Source organism: Erpetoichthys calabaricus, chromosome 4, assembly GCF_900747795.2.
Source record: "Erpetoichthys calabaricus chromosome 4, fErpCal1.3, whole genome shotgun sequence".
NCBI classification, from domain to species: domain Eukaryota; kingdom Metazoa; phylum Chordata; class Cladistia; order Polypteriformes; family Polypteridae; genus Erpetoichthys; species Erpetoichthys calabaricus.
The window spans coordinates 225578959-225597517 of NC_041397.2; the positions used below are offsets into that span (position 1 = coordinate 225578959).

Genomic DNA, 18559 nt, shown 5'->3' on the forward strand with positions numbered 1-18559 from the left:
TTATCTATTAGAAAATAAATAGCCAATGGTTATACTTCGTTACGCTTGTTCCATCGTATTTCATAATGCTGAAAAATTTCATAGCTGGTGACTTCAAATTGTACTGCATTAAGATGAGCTTCTGAACTTTCTTAAATTTGTGAAATGAAGCATTTTCCTGCTAAAAAGCCATCCTGCACTTGACTGTTACTTTGAATAAGTTGTGTCAGTCACTCATTGTCCCTTTCGCAGAATTCTGTTTTAAATCACAGTATTATTACTGGCTAGATAATTTTGGATTGTGGCTTATTCTTAGTTAACAAGTTAACACTGCAGTGCCCTCAGACGTTATTTAGTTTATATTGTTTTACCACATACTGTCTATCACAGTCAAACCACTTTAATTAGAATAGCTTTGCCCATTCACTTTTTAGTGTACACACACTTTATGCTATGTAGGCTTACATTGTTTGTACATATAATGCTGTGAATTTGGGAGACGTGTATGTGCATTTACAGTAACAACATGGTTATTTGGTGTATGTATGCATGTACCAGTAAGTGACCAACCAACCTTAAGTGAAGTGCCATGTTCGGGCATTCTTTTTGATTTAGCATAAAAAGAAATTTGAAGAATGGTGCATGAAGCAATCCATAAGCCTGACCTGGGTCTTTTTCAAGATTGCAGCAATTTAGTCATTTTAATTAATGAGAAAATTGGTCAGCAGTACATCAAAATGTCCTTAGAGAATTAATTTAAAGTGAGTAGAAGAAGTATAAGTGCTTTTGTTTATTCTTAAAGAGAGTTAATCAATCAGGCCAAATTAATATACTTAGTTGAGTATAAATTATTTTAATCTACCAACTTGACTAAAATTACATTTAATGTAATTCTAACTCATGGCCGTTTCACACACAAAAAGCATTAGTAGGATTAAAGCCACGGTTTTGGAGAGGCCATCTGTGAATGACAAATTCCATTACCAAGGTAAACAGAAGACAGACTTTCTAATTTCTTAAAAAGGCATTCTTTTGCTTATGTTGTAATGCTAGTTTTTCCTTGCACTGTAATTAAGAACTATATGGGTATATGGCAAAATATTGTGAAATATTATTCTATGTTGCATGTATTAATTTGTGTGACCTAAATTATTCTTTAATATTTGATTCTTCATTGTCTTTTAAGCAGTGAATTCTTATATTTGCTTGTATTTGGAGTCTTGAAAGTGAAACTAGAGTGAATAAAGCACTCTTCAAAGATAGTAAACTGAGAATTTAGGCTTTTTTGTTTGAAAAAAAAGTATTGTTTTTATCATTGGTTAAATTACTTATTGAGCCCAAGAAAATAATTGTTTAGTACACTGCAAATTTTGCTTATAAAAATAAATGTCATCTAACATAAACATCCCTTTTAAACCTGGTTTGCTTAAACTATTTTAACAGGTAATGCAAAGCTTTTTTAAAATTACCTTGATTTAACAAAATCCCTATCTGTGTGCTTTATTATTTTTTAATGCCCTCAATCCGTACATATTAAATGCTGTTTAATGTAGTTAAGACCATCAATATGTTATAGGTATTAGAATATAACAACATTTTCAGACCCTGTTCAAGGTGGTGTAGAGTGGGGGGATCAGGAGGCAATACCAGCAGCACTGGGCACAGGGTAGGAAGTAGCCCTGGACAGGATGCTAATCAATCACATCATCTGTTCACACACATTCATATTCAGACAGGGTAATTGCCAAATGACTTAACTAGCATCTCTTTTGTGGGAGTAAAACCAAAATACCTGTAGGGAAAACCCCTCCATGGAAAATCCAGGATACTGAATCTGTAAAGCAGCACTTCTTTCCAGTGCAATGATGTTTAGTTATTAGGATGGGGTGGATACAGTTTTTTTTTTTTATAAAAACCCTGTGTTATTGTTTTGAGCAATACTTCCCCACCACTTTCTTGGATACTATAAATATTTCTGCAGTAAAATATATTACGTCCGGTATTACAAGAATTTCTGTATTACAAGAACTTAAAAGGATTAACAACCTTATCATAAATATCTCACATGTGACATTTTAAAAATATATTTAGGAGTTCTATTTTTGTGCTGAGTGTAAATTAAAATTTAATCAGTCAATTTATACTTAGATGGTGATAACAAATTGTCAGCAAAACTGTATTATTAAATATTACCTGTTATCTTTGTAGTTAAATCCGGAGCATCAAGAATTAGAAACTGCCTTACTTCAAAATTTTTTAACCATTTCTTTGTAGTTAAAGAATTAGCTTCCAGAAAAAAAGCTAAGATAGCTGAGCCATATTCAGCCTGTCTTAATTGGACTTGGTGGACCTTGGATTTTTGTCATTTCATCAGGAAAAAAAATTCTGAATTTTCCAGACTTGAAGACCCATTTTTTGTGATATGTTTATTTTATCTTCATTGACATAATGACCCGCACTACATGGCATTGTGCTGACCTGCTTTATAACACCAATGCCTTGTTCTAGGTCCATACCTTTTTTTTTTGAACAGTTGACCAGAGTAGCTAGTTTTCGATGATGGTTTTAGTGTATTCGCCCCAATGCATACTATGTGTGGAGTTATGCAGTGAAAGAGCACCTTTTTTCAGACTGATCATTTTTTCTTTGCCTGGGGGAGTCTTCTATATCTGGAAAAAACAGAGCTTAACTTGATGTCATTACCAAGGAAAGGAAATAACTGGAACTATAACTTGGATTTTCTAGACCAAAAGGATAAAGCATTTATTCGATAATGAGAAATAAGTTTTATTCATGGATTATGGCTTTTCAGGCAACCTCTGCTGCCAAAGAGTGAACCTCATACATCTGATGTACTTGTACTAATTATCCACAAATTAACTTGTATACCAATGATTTAGTTATATCATGGTTATTCAGATCACAATAATATTATCACATTTTTAAGTTTGGTATTAACAGAAAATCAACAAGAAAGGAATATATTTAAGTAAGAAAAGCTGCCCCAACTGAAATTTCTTTAGGTGGGAATAGCAGTGGTTTAAACTCGACTCTAGTACCCTAGGTTCTTGTCTATAAGCTGGACTCATGTATAAGCCGGAGACCAAAAATCATACGAATTTTTAAAATAAAATCGTATCATAGATAAGCCGGACTCATGGATAAGCCGAACGTACTATAACCTATAACTAATAGAAGGGAGGGAGGTCAGTGGTCTCACTCGCACCCATTTAATTTCTTTAAGGGGGGAGAGAGTGTGAGATATTGGCGTCTCTCTCACTCCCCGCATGGCGCGGTTGGAGCGGCCGGAGCGCGTTCTTTCTGCTCTGGGCGTCGCCGAGTCAACACGCGCGCGTAGCGGTCATTTAAATTGTGATTTTATATGTAAGCATATTTAAATATATATCGCGGATTTTTGCGGACAATGGGTCTTTTAATTTCTGGTACATGCTTCCTCAGTTGGTTTGCCCAGTTGATTTCATACAAGGGACGCTATTGGCAGATGGCTGAGAAGCTACCCAACTTACTTTTCTCTGTCTCTCTTGCGCTGACTATCTGTGATCCTGACGTATGGGGATTGAGCAGGGGGGCTGTTTGCACACCTAGACGATACGGACGCTCGTCTAAAAATGCTGAAAGATTATCTTCACGTTGCTATCTTTTGTAAAGCTGATTCCTGAAAAGACATGCTGCACAGTGCTTCGCATACTTAAAAGCTCGAAGGGCACGTATTGATTTTTGACTGAAAAACAAACTCTGTCTCTCTCTCTCTCTTCCTGCTCCTGACGGAGGGGGTGTGAGCTGCCGCCTTCAACAGCTTTGTGCCGCGGTGCTTCGCATACTTAAAAGCCAAACAGACATATTGATTTGTTTGCTTCACTCCTTTGAAGAGGAAGATATGTTTGCATTCTTTTAATTGTGAGACGGAACTGTCATCTCTGTCTTGTCATGGAGCACAGTTTAAACTTTTGAAAAAGAGACAAATGTTTGTTTGCAGTGTTTGAATAACGTTCCTGTCTCTCTACAACCTCCTGTGTTTCTGCGCAAATCTGTGACCCAAGCATGACAATATAAAAATAACCATATAAACATATGGTTTCTACTTCGCGGATTTTCTTATTTCGCGGGTGGCTCTGGAACGCAACCCCCGCGATGGATGTATAAGCCGGACTTATGTATAAGCCGATATTCTATTTTTTCATTTTCACAACTTTTTTCCTTAGATAAGCCGCGGCTTATAGACAAGAACTTAGGGTAATAAAAAGAAAAAAGAACTGTAATAAGTGTACCAATAGCCAAGTGGTAGTTTTTGAATTCATAAGAATACAGTTATTGCTGGGTATAATTACACTAGCAAAATACCCGTGCTTCTCAGCGGAGAAGTAGTGTGTTAAAGAGGTTATGTAAACATATATATACATATACATATATACACATATCTACATATACATACATACATATATATATATACATATACACATCCACATATATATACATATATATATGTACACATATCAACATATATGCAGTAATCCCTCCTCCATCGCGGGGGTTGCGTTCCAGAGCCACCCGCGAAATAAGAAAATCCGCGAAGTAGAAACCATATGTTTATATGATTATTTTTATATTTTCATGCTTGGGTCACAGATTTGCGCAGAAACACAGGAGGTTGTAGAGAGACAGGAACGTTATTCAAACACTGCAAACAAACATTTCTCTCTTTTTCAAAAGTTTAAACTGTGCTCCATGACAAGACAGAGATGACAGTTCAGTCTCACAATTAAAAGAATGCAAACATTTCTTCCTTTTCAAAGGAGCAAACAAATCAATAGGGCTGTTTGGCTTTTAAGTATGTGAAGCACCGCGGCACAAAGCTGTTGAAGGCGGCAGCTCACACCCCTTCCGTCAGGAGCAGAGAGAGAGAGAGATAGAGAGAGACAGATAAAAAAATCAATACGTGCCCTTCGTGCTTTTAAGTATGCAAAGCACCGTTCAGCATGTCGTTTCAGGAAGCAGCTGCACAAAAGATAGCAACGTGAAGATAATCTTTCAGCATTTTTAGATGAGCGTCCGTATCGTCTAGGTGTGCGAACAGCCCCCCCTGCTCAGTCCCCCTACGTCAGGATCAGAGAAAGTCAGCGCAAGAGACAGAGAAAAGTAAGCTGGGTAGCTTCTCAGCCATCTGCCAATAGCATCCCTTGTATGAAATCAACTGGGCAAACCAACTGAGGAAGCATGTACCAGAAATTAAAAGACCCATTGTCCTCAGAAACCCGCAAAGCAGCGAAAAATCCGCGATATATATTTAAATATGCTTACATATAAAATCCGCGATGGAGTGAAGCCGCGAAAGGCGAAGCGCGATATAGCGAGGGATTACTGTACACACATACATATACACACATACATAAACACACACATATACATATATACATACATACATAGTGCATTGTAACACGGGCTGTGATTGTTACATGGGAGGGAGACGACAAATCACAGCTTCCCGCTTTTTAATCGGGCCTGTGATTGGTGGTTTGACTGATGCCTAGATCCCACAGTATGTCCCCTTAGGAGAGGCGTTAGGCAAGTGTAATTGAATAGCGGTGCTGCAAGTTTAGCTTTACACCTGTTTTTAAGGCTTATTGACTGAAAGGGGCTTTCATGAAAAAACTTAGGGCTTTGCTACAGGATACACCCTCCACAAGTTAAGGAAGTAAAAATAAAGGTATATATTTCTGTTTTATTTAAACCTTTTAAGTTTGTATGCGGGCGGCATGGTGGCGCAGTGAAAGGTGCCAGTTAGGAGACCCGGGTTCGGTTCCCTGCGTGGAGTTTGAATGTTCTCCCTGTGTCTGTCTGGGTTTCCTCCGGGTACTCTGGTTTCCTCCCACAGTCCAAAGACATGCAGGTTAGGTGCATTGGCGATTCTAAATTGTCCCTGGTGTGTGGGTGTTTGCGCTCTGCGGTGGGCTGGCACCTTGCCCGGGGTTTGTTTCCTGCTTTGTGCCCTGTGTTGGCAGGGATTGGCTCCTGTATTTAGGATATAGCAGGTTGGATAATGGATGGATGGACATTTGTATGCATAGCCCCATTTGCCCGTTTTCGTTTTTTTTTTTCTTTCTTCAGTAATATTTCAGGAAACCCGGAGCTTGTCAGTTCAAATCCTGGTACTGACACCACTGTGTGACCCTGAGGAAGTCACTTCACCTGCCTGTGCTGCAAAAAACAAAAGTGATGTAACAAATTGTACCTCAGATGTTGCAAGTTGCTGGAATAAAGGCATAAGTCAAATAGATAAATATGTATTATACACATAGGAACTATTTATTTATTTTCAGTTAAGTCATCTGCAGCAAACCTTTATAAATGAGGGTTTCTCCTTTTTAGATAGTGCAAACTGTTTCTTCTTCATTGAGGTTTTCTCTTGGAGAGTTTTTTTCATTTCATTGAAAATTAAAGCAGCAGCTGCCAAAATATGTAGCTTTCTTATTAATTTTTCAAGCATTGTGTAAAATAACTTTATAAAGTAACATAAAAGGTTTAAATACTGGTTATCCTTTTACACTGAAATATTACTAAAGAGATACAAAAAAAGTAAAATGCATATGTTGTTTTTCTTTAAGGAGATAAAATCTTACTGAAGAAAGAAAAAAAAAACTAAAACAGCTAAATGGGGCTATGCATACGAACTTAAAAGGTTTAAATAAAACAGAAATATATACCTTTTATTTTTACTTCCTTAACTTGTGGAGGGTGTATCCTGTAGCAAAGCCCTAACTTTTTTCATGAAAGCCCCTTTCAGTCAATAAGTCTTAAAAAGAGGTGTAAAGATATTGACAATAAGCTACGCAAACCCACCAAGACATGCAATCGTTTAAATCAAGGCGCGAATCGAAAAACACCATCCGATACTATTAGTTAACGATTAACACATTTCTATATGTATTGTAAGCATACAATACAACTGATAATATGTTGCGCTTATTTATCTGGTATACCGACATTTTTGCGCGTTTAACGGCTGAAATCCAACGTGGTTTGTGCCCTTCAGAATGAAAACAGTTTGCATTTACCTTTTTAATAAAAAAACGAGCTTTTAAGCCTGAGAAATCACCCCGTAAATGCACACGTTTAATTCTTCATCACTTCAAACAGCTGAACTATCCAGAACATTTCAGGCATATATCCAGCATTCAAACTATGTATAAAAAAGCACAACTGTTAAAGGAATTAAGCATTTCTTAATTGAAAATGTTCCTTTAATCCTCAACATGTCTCAATGAGTCGTTCTGGTGGTTTTACTTGACGTTTTGATCTTCTGGTTAATTGTGTTTGCAGTTGAGATGTTCTTTCCTGATTTATACTTGTTTTCTCGTTAGTATTTGTTTCGCTGGTGTTAGTGTTCTGATTAGAGGTTATTGGTCCTTTGATGTCTCGATGGTTTCTTCTTAGAACAGCTCCTATTACGCAATTTCGTCACATACTGGTCTATTGTTTCTCTGCTTTTCTGGAAACATGTAAAAAACTTGTGCCGCTCAAACGTCACATTGCGCTTTGGGTTGCAATACGTTTCGAATTTTTCAACTATTTTGTTCAATTTCATATTGTCTCCATCTTCTTCAAACTGAAAATTGTTGTACACCTCTAGCGCCTCTTCGCCAATTACATGTAGAAGCATAGACGCTTTCATTTTTTCACTTTTCCTATCTGCTTCAATCGCAGCAAGATACAACTCGAATCTCTGTTTAAATCTTTTCCAATTTTCAGCTACATTTCCCTTTAACTGGAGATTTGGTGGGGGCTGTAATCCTTCCATATTTTTTTTTCTCTTTTGCTAGAACGTCTTAGCGCTTTCTGACCACGTTTTCGGGTTACTCACAGACATGAGACTCGTTGAAAAGCTGAACCTCTTCTTCACATTCCTCTTCCAATCCGCCACTTCTGACACCATGTAGTGATCTTGTTAGGTTCGTAGTTTAATCAATACACAGGATTGAAAGATATAATAACTTTTTAATAGACAGACTTTAGAGACATTTACTGTACATGTTACTACTCGTTCTTTAGTTCACGCCCATTTACCTACTTGCATCGGCATTCACAGGCATTATTAATCATTCTGTAAGTATCCCTTAATAGACCTTACTAATCAACTATCATTACAAAATCCAACGTGGTTTGTGCCCTTCAGAATGAAAACAGTTTGCATTTACTTTTTTAATAAAAGGCGAATTTTCAGCTACATTTCCCTTTAACTGGAGATTTGGTGGGGGCTGTAATCCTTCCATATTTTTTTTTCTCTTTTGCTAGAACGTCTTAGCGCTTTCTGACCACGTTTTCGGGTTACTCACAGACACGAGACTCGTTCAAAAGCTGAACCTCTTCTTCACATTCCTCTTCCAATCCGCCACTTCTGACACCATGTAGTGATCTTGTTAGGTTCGTAGTTTAATCAATACACAGGATTGAAAGATAGTTAGGTTCGTAGTTTAATCAATACACAGGATTGAAAGATATAATAACTTTTTAATAGACAGACTTTAGAGACATTTACTGTACATGTTACTACTCGTTCTTTAGTTCACGCCCATTCTCCTACTTGCATCGGCATTCACAGGCATTACTAATCATTCTGTAAGTATCCCTTAATAGACCTTACTAATCAACTATCATTACAAAATCTAATGTGGTTTGTGCCCTTCAGAATGAAAACAGTTTGTATTTACTTTTTTAATAAAAGGCGAGCTTTTAAGCCTGAGAAATCACACCGTAAATGCACACGTTTAATTGCACATGTGTTAATATGTATGCTTACACAGTATTAAATCCACCAAGACATGGAATGGTTTAAATAAAGGCGCTGCGCCACTTTCTCCCAGATCGGCCCCAAGGTGTTTCACGTGATTACGTAGGAGGCGTGATGACGCGATACGCGACTCCGCCCCGTCCATTACAGTATATGGACAAAAAAGAGTTTCCAGTTATGACCGTTACCGAAACCTGCCTAACTTTTGTAAGTAAGCTGTAAGGAATGAGCCTGCCAAATTTCAGCCTTCCACCTACATGGGAAGTTGGAGAATTAGTGATGAGTGAGTCAGTCAGTCAGTCAGTGAGGGCTTTGCCTTTTATTAGTATAGATAACAAAGAAACAAGTATTGAACACAAAATAGTGAATGTGGATAGTAGATGACATAAAATTATAAAGGTATAAAATGAAAGCAACCACTGTTTAATATGGTAACATATCTTAATTATATGAAAATAAGTATAAGAGGTGTGCATTATTTCCTGAATGAGAATAGTTGAAATAATAAGTACTCTGTGTTTATTATTATTATTATTATTATTAAAATGGAAATATTCTGAAAAGATACAAGGCATGTAAAGGACATTTTGATTGTTTTTATTTTGATCTCTAGGCAGAATTACATAAGAGAGAGTTAAATCCATTTTGGAAAGATGGAGGGATGGGGCTTCCTACAGGAGATAATAATATATCATCTTTTTTAAAGGGTAAGTGCACATAAACAAAATATAAATAACTAAAGAACTTTGAAGGTTGGGGGTTCAGTGATCTAAGGATAATGTACACATCACCCTTTGTATTGTTAATGTCATGTACTCTTGTATAGCAGCAGTTATACTTCCTCTTTCATATTGACCATTTGTATTTCTTCTCAGGCCTTGGAAAAAGCAGCCTGGAGAAAATATTTAACAGGGAAAAAAATGTTTTGTTTACTATTTTTTAGATGTAAAAATTTGCAGGAATAACATGTTTCTGCAGTGGTTAAACAGTTAATGATTGTTACTTTTAATGATTTCAAATACATAAAGAAGCTAGTGCAATGTTAATGTATTATGTGGTATGAAGTTGTGAGGTCTAGTCTGAGTATTTTGCAAATGCTTATTGAACTACTCTACCATAATCTTGGTGAAATGTTATTTAAACTATGCCTGTTTGGAATCGACATGTAAAAGCTGTAGCTCTTGTCAGTTGCAACATCTGAGTTTCATAATTGAAAAGAAAGGTTAACAAAAACTGAAAAAACGAATTTTCAGAATATTACAAATAGGGTACAATCAACTGTACAGATTCTATGCAGTGATTAAATTAAGCCTTGCAAGTTGAAGCAAACAATTTGCACAGATGTCACAACTTCTGTTGATATTACTTAAGAACCCTTTGTCTATCTTCAAACAAAGTTGGAACAGGCTGTGTTACTACACCTTCTGAAGTACTACTTGGAGAATATTACACTGTCTGGAAGTTGTAAATTCCCGTGGTAAGGGCAATAAAACTGCAATTAACAAATAAAATGAGCCCAACCATTTTTACCTTTAGAAGTACAGTGGAACCTCGGTTTGTGAGTAACTTGGTTTTACGAGTGTTTTGCAAGACGAGCAAAAATTTTTAATAAATTTTGACTTGATAAACGAGCGAGGTCTTGCAGTACGAGTAGTATGTATACACTTTGTCTGCTGAGCGTCATGTGAACACAGCTGAGCTGATGGTTCTTCTCTCTCTCTCGCTGTGGGATTGTGGGCAATCGTCTCCTATTCTCCGTCTGAGTCGGCGTGCCTCACTCATATAGTCAACATCCGTACGCGTGTATACTGTTTACTGCAGCATTAGCATTGTGACTGTGTGTGCGTGCGCGCTCGTGTGTGTGTGTGTGCTCGCGCGAGCGTGTGTGCTGTGACGTGCGAGTCCCCATCTTGCACCCTAAAACACGAAGCTGAGTCTCAGTACTTTAGCAACACCAGCTTTATTCAGCTTGAAACAGCAACAGCGCGGTTATTTATTGTAGCAGGATCTGCCGCTCTCCTATACACAGACACAGCAGTCAGGCAGGGCCCTGCGCATTTATAATGTTCCTTGTATCACCCATCGACGGCAGGCGCTTATAGCATGTCCGCGATCTTTTCGGATTCGGTTTTACAGTGAACTGCTACGGCGCTGGGAGACTACGATTGCTTTGGGACGCTCTTCTGCGTGTCGTCCGTTGGGTGCAATCCCACAAGAGTTTAGAAACTCACTCACACCAGCCATGATTCTTTTCAAAGGTAAAGTGCAGGTTAATTTGTTTTATGTATATTTACTTTATATCTTGTATTAATCATTTTTATATGAATAGTTTTGGGTTGTGGAACAAATCATCTGAGTTTCCATTATTTCTTATGGGGAAATTCACTTTGATATACGAGTGCTTTGGACTACGAGCATGTTTCCGGAACGAATTATGCTCGCAAACTGAGGTTCCACTGTATAGGCCTTTCATTTAGCGAAATTGGAAGAAAAAAAAATAATCAAAGTGCCAGTGAGTATGGTGTCCTACTGAATCCAAAGGCAATTGGGAACTGGAAGAAACTCTGATAGGAAGAAATCTGGCAGACCTAAAGTCACGAACCTGCCAGATGATAAGCTTCTAAGGGTTACCAGCTAGCATGATAGGCACCTCACAGCACAACAGCTTCAAGCACAGCTTAACAGTGGTCGAGAAAAGAAGTCTCAGTTTCTACTTTGAAGAGGAAGCTTTTCTGCTGCAAGTTTGATAGGGTGAGTGGCAGTAAGAAAACCATTCCTTAAAGGACAAAATAGGGCCTTGAATTACCAGCTGTGGATTACTGCAGTCTGGAAGAAACTCTTATGGACTGATGAATCAAAAGATTAAAGTTCATCCTGCACTAGGTGTTTGTACGCTGTCAAACTGGTGAAAGGATGGTTCCTCAGCTTGTGACACCAATTGTTAAACATGGAGGAGGAAGTGTGATGGTCTGGTGTTCTTTTGCTGCATGCAGAGGTGGTGAATTGCACATCGTGACTGGCATTCTGAATCATAGTTTGGCTGTTATATCAGCTGAAGGTGGCTACTTTTATGAATCAAAACGTTGAATAAAATTTTGTACACTTAATGGTTCTTTGACTTATTTTTTTATTTGCTATTGTTTATTCGTTCTCTGCCTTGATTTCTATAAAACATTATATTAAACTGCATGCATTTTCATAAAAATTGAAAAAACTGAGGTATTCTAAAATTTTTGACTAATAGTGTGTGTGTGTGTGTGTGTGTATGTATGTATGTATGTATGAATGAATGTATGTATGTATTGATAGCATTGAAATAAACCCCTACTAAATCTACATTTAATCCAGAAGTCTAAGGAGTATCTGTACTTCTATAATTTCATTTTTTAGGTATAATGCTAGTGCATGTGATGTTAGATTTTGAAACGGATTACAGATAATCAGCAATCCTCCATGGCTTCAAGCATCATTGAAAGATTTGATGGGAGCATTATTTACATTATTTGTTTTATTGACTAATAAGAGAAATTACCTGATGATACAGAAGTAAAAAATCACAACATAAGTACTATTTTAATTTCTGTGATACTCAAAAGCTATTTGCAAACTTTTGATTGTATGTATTGATGTAATGTTTGCTTTTCTATGCAAATATAACAGTGCACAAGTCTTATTTTCAAGATGGATTCTCTCTTCACCAGGAATGAACAAAATCTTATTTTTTAAGTCGTTTTGATTCAGTTTGTTCTTACTAAGAATAATTTCAGTGTAGCTGAGTGTACTATATATTTGTTTCAAATATAGTAAGAGCAAAAGTGAAAGCTAAGCACAGAATATAATTATAAATATGATCAGAAATATTATAAAATATGTACAAAAGTCATTCATTTAGGAAGGTTAGTGAAAACCCTAAAAGAGGTACTTTCCTGTACTCATTTATGAGATTAGAGATTAAATCTAGTGTACTAAAATATGTGGATTATGTGTGTCTAGTATTTGCCCTTTATAGAGTGAATTTCGTGTTGCAGAGGCAAGTCAACATGGATGCCAAAAACCACAAAATAAAATACCAGGCTAGGTATGAATTTCCTGTGCTGAAGAGCATTTCAAGTTTGGAGATTCATTCTTGCTTAGTTAGTATTTTATATACAGTGGAACCTCAGTTCATGAACGTCTCGGTACACGTACAAATCGGTTTACGACCAAAAAGTTTGCCAAACTTTTGCCTCGGTTCACGACCACACACTCGGTATACGAACAAGCCAGTTTCCCTTTCAGTTTGTGCGCGCCGATGATTTCCGCACGTTCTCGGTCAGACGTGCGTGCTTTCGCTGTGAACTCTTTGTGCTCTTTTTCATTTCCCTTCTAGTTCGTACGCGCTGATTACTGTTTAAGCACGTGTTCAGCCTCTCCCTGTTCATTGTTCTCAGTCAGACGTGCATGCTTTACCTGTGAACTCTTTGTGCTCTACAGTATTTTGTGTGCTTTTGCAGTTAACCATGGCTTCTAAGCACTGTAACCTCCTCTCCACCAAGTTCCTCCTCACTTCATGCCAGAACTCGACTCATGCAAGATTAGTTTTCTTGGTGGTTTATGGTTAGTTTTTGTATTACGGATTTTTCAGATGTTCATTTTTTGGTTCGTAGTGTGAATTGTTGCAATGTTACTTTTCTTGGTTGTTTATTAAGTTATGGATTTTTCAAATGTTAATTTTTTTCTCTGCGATCGGGTTGTATGGCTATAGCGCGAACTGCTGCAATGTTACTTTCTTGGTTGCTTGTGGTTGGTTTTTAAATAAAGTTTGGATTTGTTCAAATGTTCCTTTTTTTCCCCCTGTGCTTAAAACTCATTAAAAAAAAAAAAAAGTGTTTATACAGCGATCGGGTTGTGAGGCTATAGCACGAACTGCTGCAATGTTACTTTCTTGGTTGGTTTTTAAATAAAGTTTGGATTTCTTCAAATGTTCCTTTTTTTTTCCCCCTGTGCTTAAAACTCATTAAAAAAAAGTGTTTATACAGCGATCGGGTTGTAAGGCTATAGCGCGAACTCTTGCAATGTTAGTTTTCTCTGTTGTTCAAGGTTTTCTCAGTGTTATTCAATGTTTTTACATTTAGTTTACTATTACGATGTGCATTCTATGGTGTAATTAACTATATTTGTTTTTAAAAATCTTTAAGAAAATATATTTACATACAGTTTGTACCGTCTGGAACGGATTAATTGTATTTACATACAATCCTTTGGGGGAAATTGCTTCAGTTCACGTCCAAATCGGTTTACGACCAGAGTTTTGGAACAAATTATGGTCGTGAACCGAGGTTCCACTGTAGCAAGAAAAGTAGATTACACACAGAAGGGAACTCACATACAAAATTACTACATTATTAAACAACTTAATTAGATAGTGAGAAAATCAATAAATAAGACTATAAACCATCAGCCTTCTCACCTAACCATAGAATGCCAAGAAGGAAAAATATGTTAAAGGGTGTCTAGTTTTGTTTTCAGAAGGTTCATCACTGAACACCAACTCTCAAGAGACCTCATGGAGGCATCTTTAATCATAGCCAAAGTTAAAGGAATACTGTATACAAAAATATATTTTATCTGCTACTTACACTGTAGTATTTGTAGTTATGGCCAATAAAAAAAAATGAATCTTATGTTTTCATGGAGAATAGAGATAACAGCAGGGGCCAACAATAGTTAAACATCCATTAAATAAATCTTAAGTCACTTTTGTTACATAGTCCTTATGTCAATTATCACATGTAGTTTTTGCTAAAATATTGTTAAATAAGTACTTACTGGAAAAATCAAATTTATGCACAGAAGTGAAGTACATTCAAATGGGATCAAGCTTTTTACAACTGAAGACCTGTCTTCCCCCTCATTAACTGGTCAGAGTCCTCTCTTCAATCTGTAATTTCTGAGACCCACCTGTATAGTATTCCAGAAAGGGGGAGAGATGACACCAGAAGTTAGGCAGTAAAACAAGTTCCAAGTGATAAAGTTTAATGTTCATTACTGACAAACCTGCTTTGTCCCTGGATGGATAATCATTATGTTCAATCAGGGTATTTTGCCATTCTAATTATATTTTAAAATGAACAAATCTGAGATTGGGCAAGTAATCAATGGGAGGGAAACTGAGCTGGCAAAATTAAATTGCGAAACCGCATTCATTTTCATGACCACAGTTTGGGCCAAGACTGAAATTAATTAAAGACCATCAATGTAAATGTTTTAGACTACTACCAATATTCTTTAGTAAACAGAATGTTGCAGTATGTGAAAGTGAGATAAAAATGTAAAATCTAAAGTATCTAAAGTGAGAGCCCACTGGGGTGTTGAATGAAACGAAGATCTAGATCTGATGCATGTTGACAGTGGCATTGGATGAATTGAGCATACAAGAAAAAGAACCAGCCATCATGACAAACAATGGTGCTAATATGGTCTGTGTGGTACAGCTTATGGAGTTACTTCATGTTGGCTGCTTTGTGCACATGCTCACTTTGGTATCGCAGACTGCTCTGAAAATTCCAACAATTGCCCGCTTGCTTGACTGTGTAAAGTGCGTTGCAAACTTTTTCCACTGTAGCAGTACAGCTAGCCATGTACTTAAAAAGAAACAATGTTTATTGGACTTGCCAACGCACAAACTTGGGATTGGTACAGTCCTGCTTGAAAGGTGTTTAAAACAGTAGCCAGCCATCACAGCAGCAAGGTTGCTCCTGGTATGACTGTCATTCAGCGATCTTGTCTGCAACACATCCACCCCAGGTGCCCAGTTGTTTTTAATGTAGTGAGAGACATTGCAATGTTTTGCTTAAGATCTTCATAAAACCTAGGTACTGTAACTTCAGTCATTTGCTTTCTGGTTAGTATAGCATACTGTAGTTCCAAAACCTGTATCATTTGTCGAAAGCCCTTGTTTTCAAAAACAGTGTAGGGTCTCATATCTTTACAGATAAAAACTGCTATAGATTCTGTTATTTTTTTTGGGCACAAGGCACATTAAATGGAAGCATGAACCAACAGTGCAGATTGTTTAGGTTCTACTCATTTGGATGTTGACTAAGATTATGTTTATGGGTGAGGTTGGGATAAATGATTTTTCAAATTTGTTGTGTTACAGCAATACTTCTGCGTTGCACAGCTCACATACAGTTGTGCTTGAAAGTTTGTGAACCCTTTAGAATTTTCTATATTTCTGCATAAATATGGCCTAAAATCTCATCAGATTTTCACTCAAGTCCTACAAGTAGATAAAGAGAAACCAGTTAAACAAATGAGACAAAAATATTATACTTGGTCATTTATTTATTAAGGAAAATGATCGAATATTACATATTTGTGAGTGGCAAAAGTATGTGAACCTTTGCTTTCAGTATCTGGTGTGACCCCCCCCCCCCCCCCCCTCCCCCCCCCACCCCCCCCCCCCCCTTCAGCAAGAACTGCAGCTAAACGTTTCCGGTAACTGTTGATCAGTCCTGCACACCAGCTTGGAGGAATTTTAGCCCATTCCTCCGTACAGTACAGCTTCAACTGCTCGCTTCAGGTCCTTCCACAACATTTCGATTGGATTAAGGTCAGGACTTTGATTTGGCCATTCCAAAACATTAACTTTATTCTTCTTTAACCATTCTTTGGTAGAACACCTTGTGTGCTTAGGGTCGTTGTCTTACTGCATGACCCACCTTCTCTTGAGATTCAGTTCATGGACAGATGTCCTGACTAGTGCTGGGCGGTATACCGGTTCATACCAAAAACTGTTTTTTATTTTTTTTATGGTAAGGATTTTTCTTATACCGCAACACCGGTTTAAATTGCCTAAACGACATTCGGAACGTGGCGCAGCGGTAAACTGTTCAAGTGGGGACCTTTTTCTCTGCTACACCGCTAAACACAGATTTGTTGCACAGGGGCTCTTTTTCACTGCTACTCCACTAAATAGGTGTGGTAGTGTAGGTATTGCGCGGTGAAAATGGACAGAGAACATTCCGAAACTGAAGGTGACGATAAAGTTGAACATAATGACACAAAAGAACTTTTGCCGAAAAAAAGGAATCACGTCCGTTTCCTGGAGATACTTTGGTTTTAAAAGGTCGGATGTGGACCATTATGTTCAAATGTGTAAATACTGTTTCTATACTACAGGATAATACTGCAAGCCAAGTTGTACTTGTTTCATTTGTTTTCAATACAGTATAATATACCTGGGTACTGTATAATAGTGTGATGACATGTTGACTTTATTCTCGACATTTCCACTTTAATCTCGACGCTTATGATGAGAATAAAGTCGACATGTTGACTTTATTCTCGAAATTTGTCATTAAAGTAGAACATCGTAAACTAAACTTCATCATAAAATGAATGTTTAATTTACTAGATTTTCTCAAACCCCGTCATAAGTTATATAGCACATTAAATGCTTTGTGTTAAGTGTTCCCCGAACTTCTTAAACTGACTTCCTCTTGCACTAAGAGGAGGCGCCGGCAGCGATCACCACACAGAATACATTCACTTCATGATATTCCTGCTCTCTGAACATTTAGAATGCGAAGATAAATACTTGATATAATTTTCATGGTGAAATACATTAAAGCATGCATTAATCATGTGGGAGCACGGCGGCGTGGAGGTTGCACCGCTGCCTCACAGCAAGGGTGTCTCGGATGTACCCTGCCTTGCATTTGCATGTTTTTCTGGTGGGTTTACTCGGCGTGCTTCAGTTTCCTTTCAAAGTCATGTAGGATGTGGGGTTTTGTTATGCTATATTGACCCTGCTAGTGTATGTTTTGCTCGTATTCACCCTGCGATGTACTGGCGACTCGTTCAGGGATGGGCGCAACCCTGAATGGATGGCATAATTAAACATGTATAACGAAGATATTTTTAAAGTTCTGAACACTCCGTGGGCTAAGTTTATAACTAGTTTTAATTTCACAAAGACGTTTATCGTGTGGTGATTGGTTATGTGGAGAAAGAAAAAGGAAGAATAGGAACTGGGGTTTTGGTATGTCAGATAGAGACAGCACGCGTGCAATAAAGAAAGCCCGCTCAGAAGAACATGCATTGAATTCTGTGTTCGTGTCTTCGACCACCAGATCACAAACCCAACATTTACACAATATTTAAGTTAAACCTGTGCGATACCCATTCATACATCCAGTTTTTTGGAGCCTCGTCACACCTACCATAAAGTTCTCTACACTGAACATACACCTGGGGACCCCTTACTGCGAGGGAGCAGCACTACCGCCTCACTACCATGCATGTGTAATACCTGCTTTAATGCATTTCATCATGAAAATGATACCAAGTATTTATCTTAGCATTCTAAATTTTCAGAAAGCAAGAATATAATGAAGTGAATGGATTCTGTGTGGTGATCGCTGTCTGATCTTAGTGCGGAAGAAGTCAGTTTAAGAAGCGTAGTGATTAACAACTGGGTCGGGGAACACTTAACACAAAGCATTTAATGTGCTGCATTAACTTATGATGGGGTTTGACAAAATCTAGTAAAATAAACATTGATTTTAGGAAGAAGTTTAGTTTACGACATTCTACTTTAATTATGAAGTAAACTATGAGAATAAAGTGGAAATGTCGACTTTAATCTCGACATAAACGGCGAGAATAAAGTGGAAATGTCGACTTTATTCTCGACATAAACGGCGAGAATAAAGTGGAAATTTCGACTTTATTCTCGACACATAGTTTGTTTTTTTCTTCCCTGTGTCCGTATTTTTTTTTCTTCACCAT

General features: G+C 37.4%; 1 protein-coding gene across 1 annotated transcript in view; it reads left to right on the top strand.

The window, feature by feature from the left end:
• cwf19l2 (CWF19 like cell cycle control factor 2) overlaps positions 1 to 18559 on the top strand; it is a 140728-nt gene that overhangs the window by 24924 nt on the left and 97245 nt on the right. The window contains exon 6 of the mRNA XM_028800398.2: positions 9399 to 9492. Coding sequence (XP_028656231.2) covers positions 9399 to 9492 — 94 coding nt within the window. The remainder of the gene's footprint in view (positions 1 to 9398; positions 9493 to 18559) is intronic.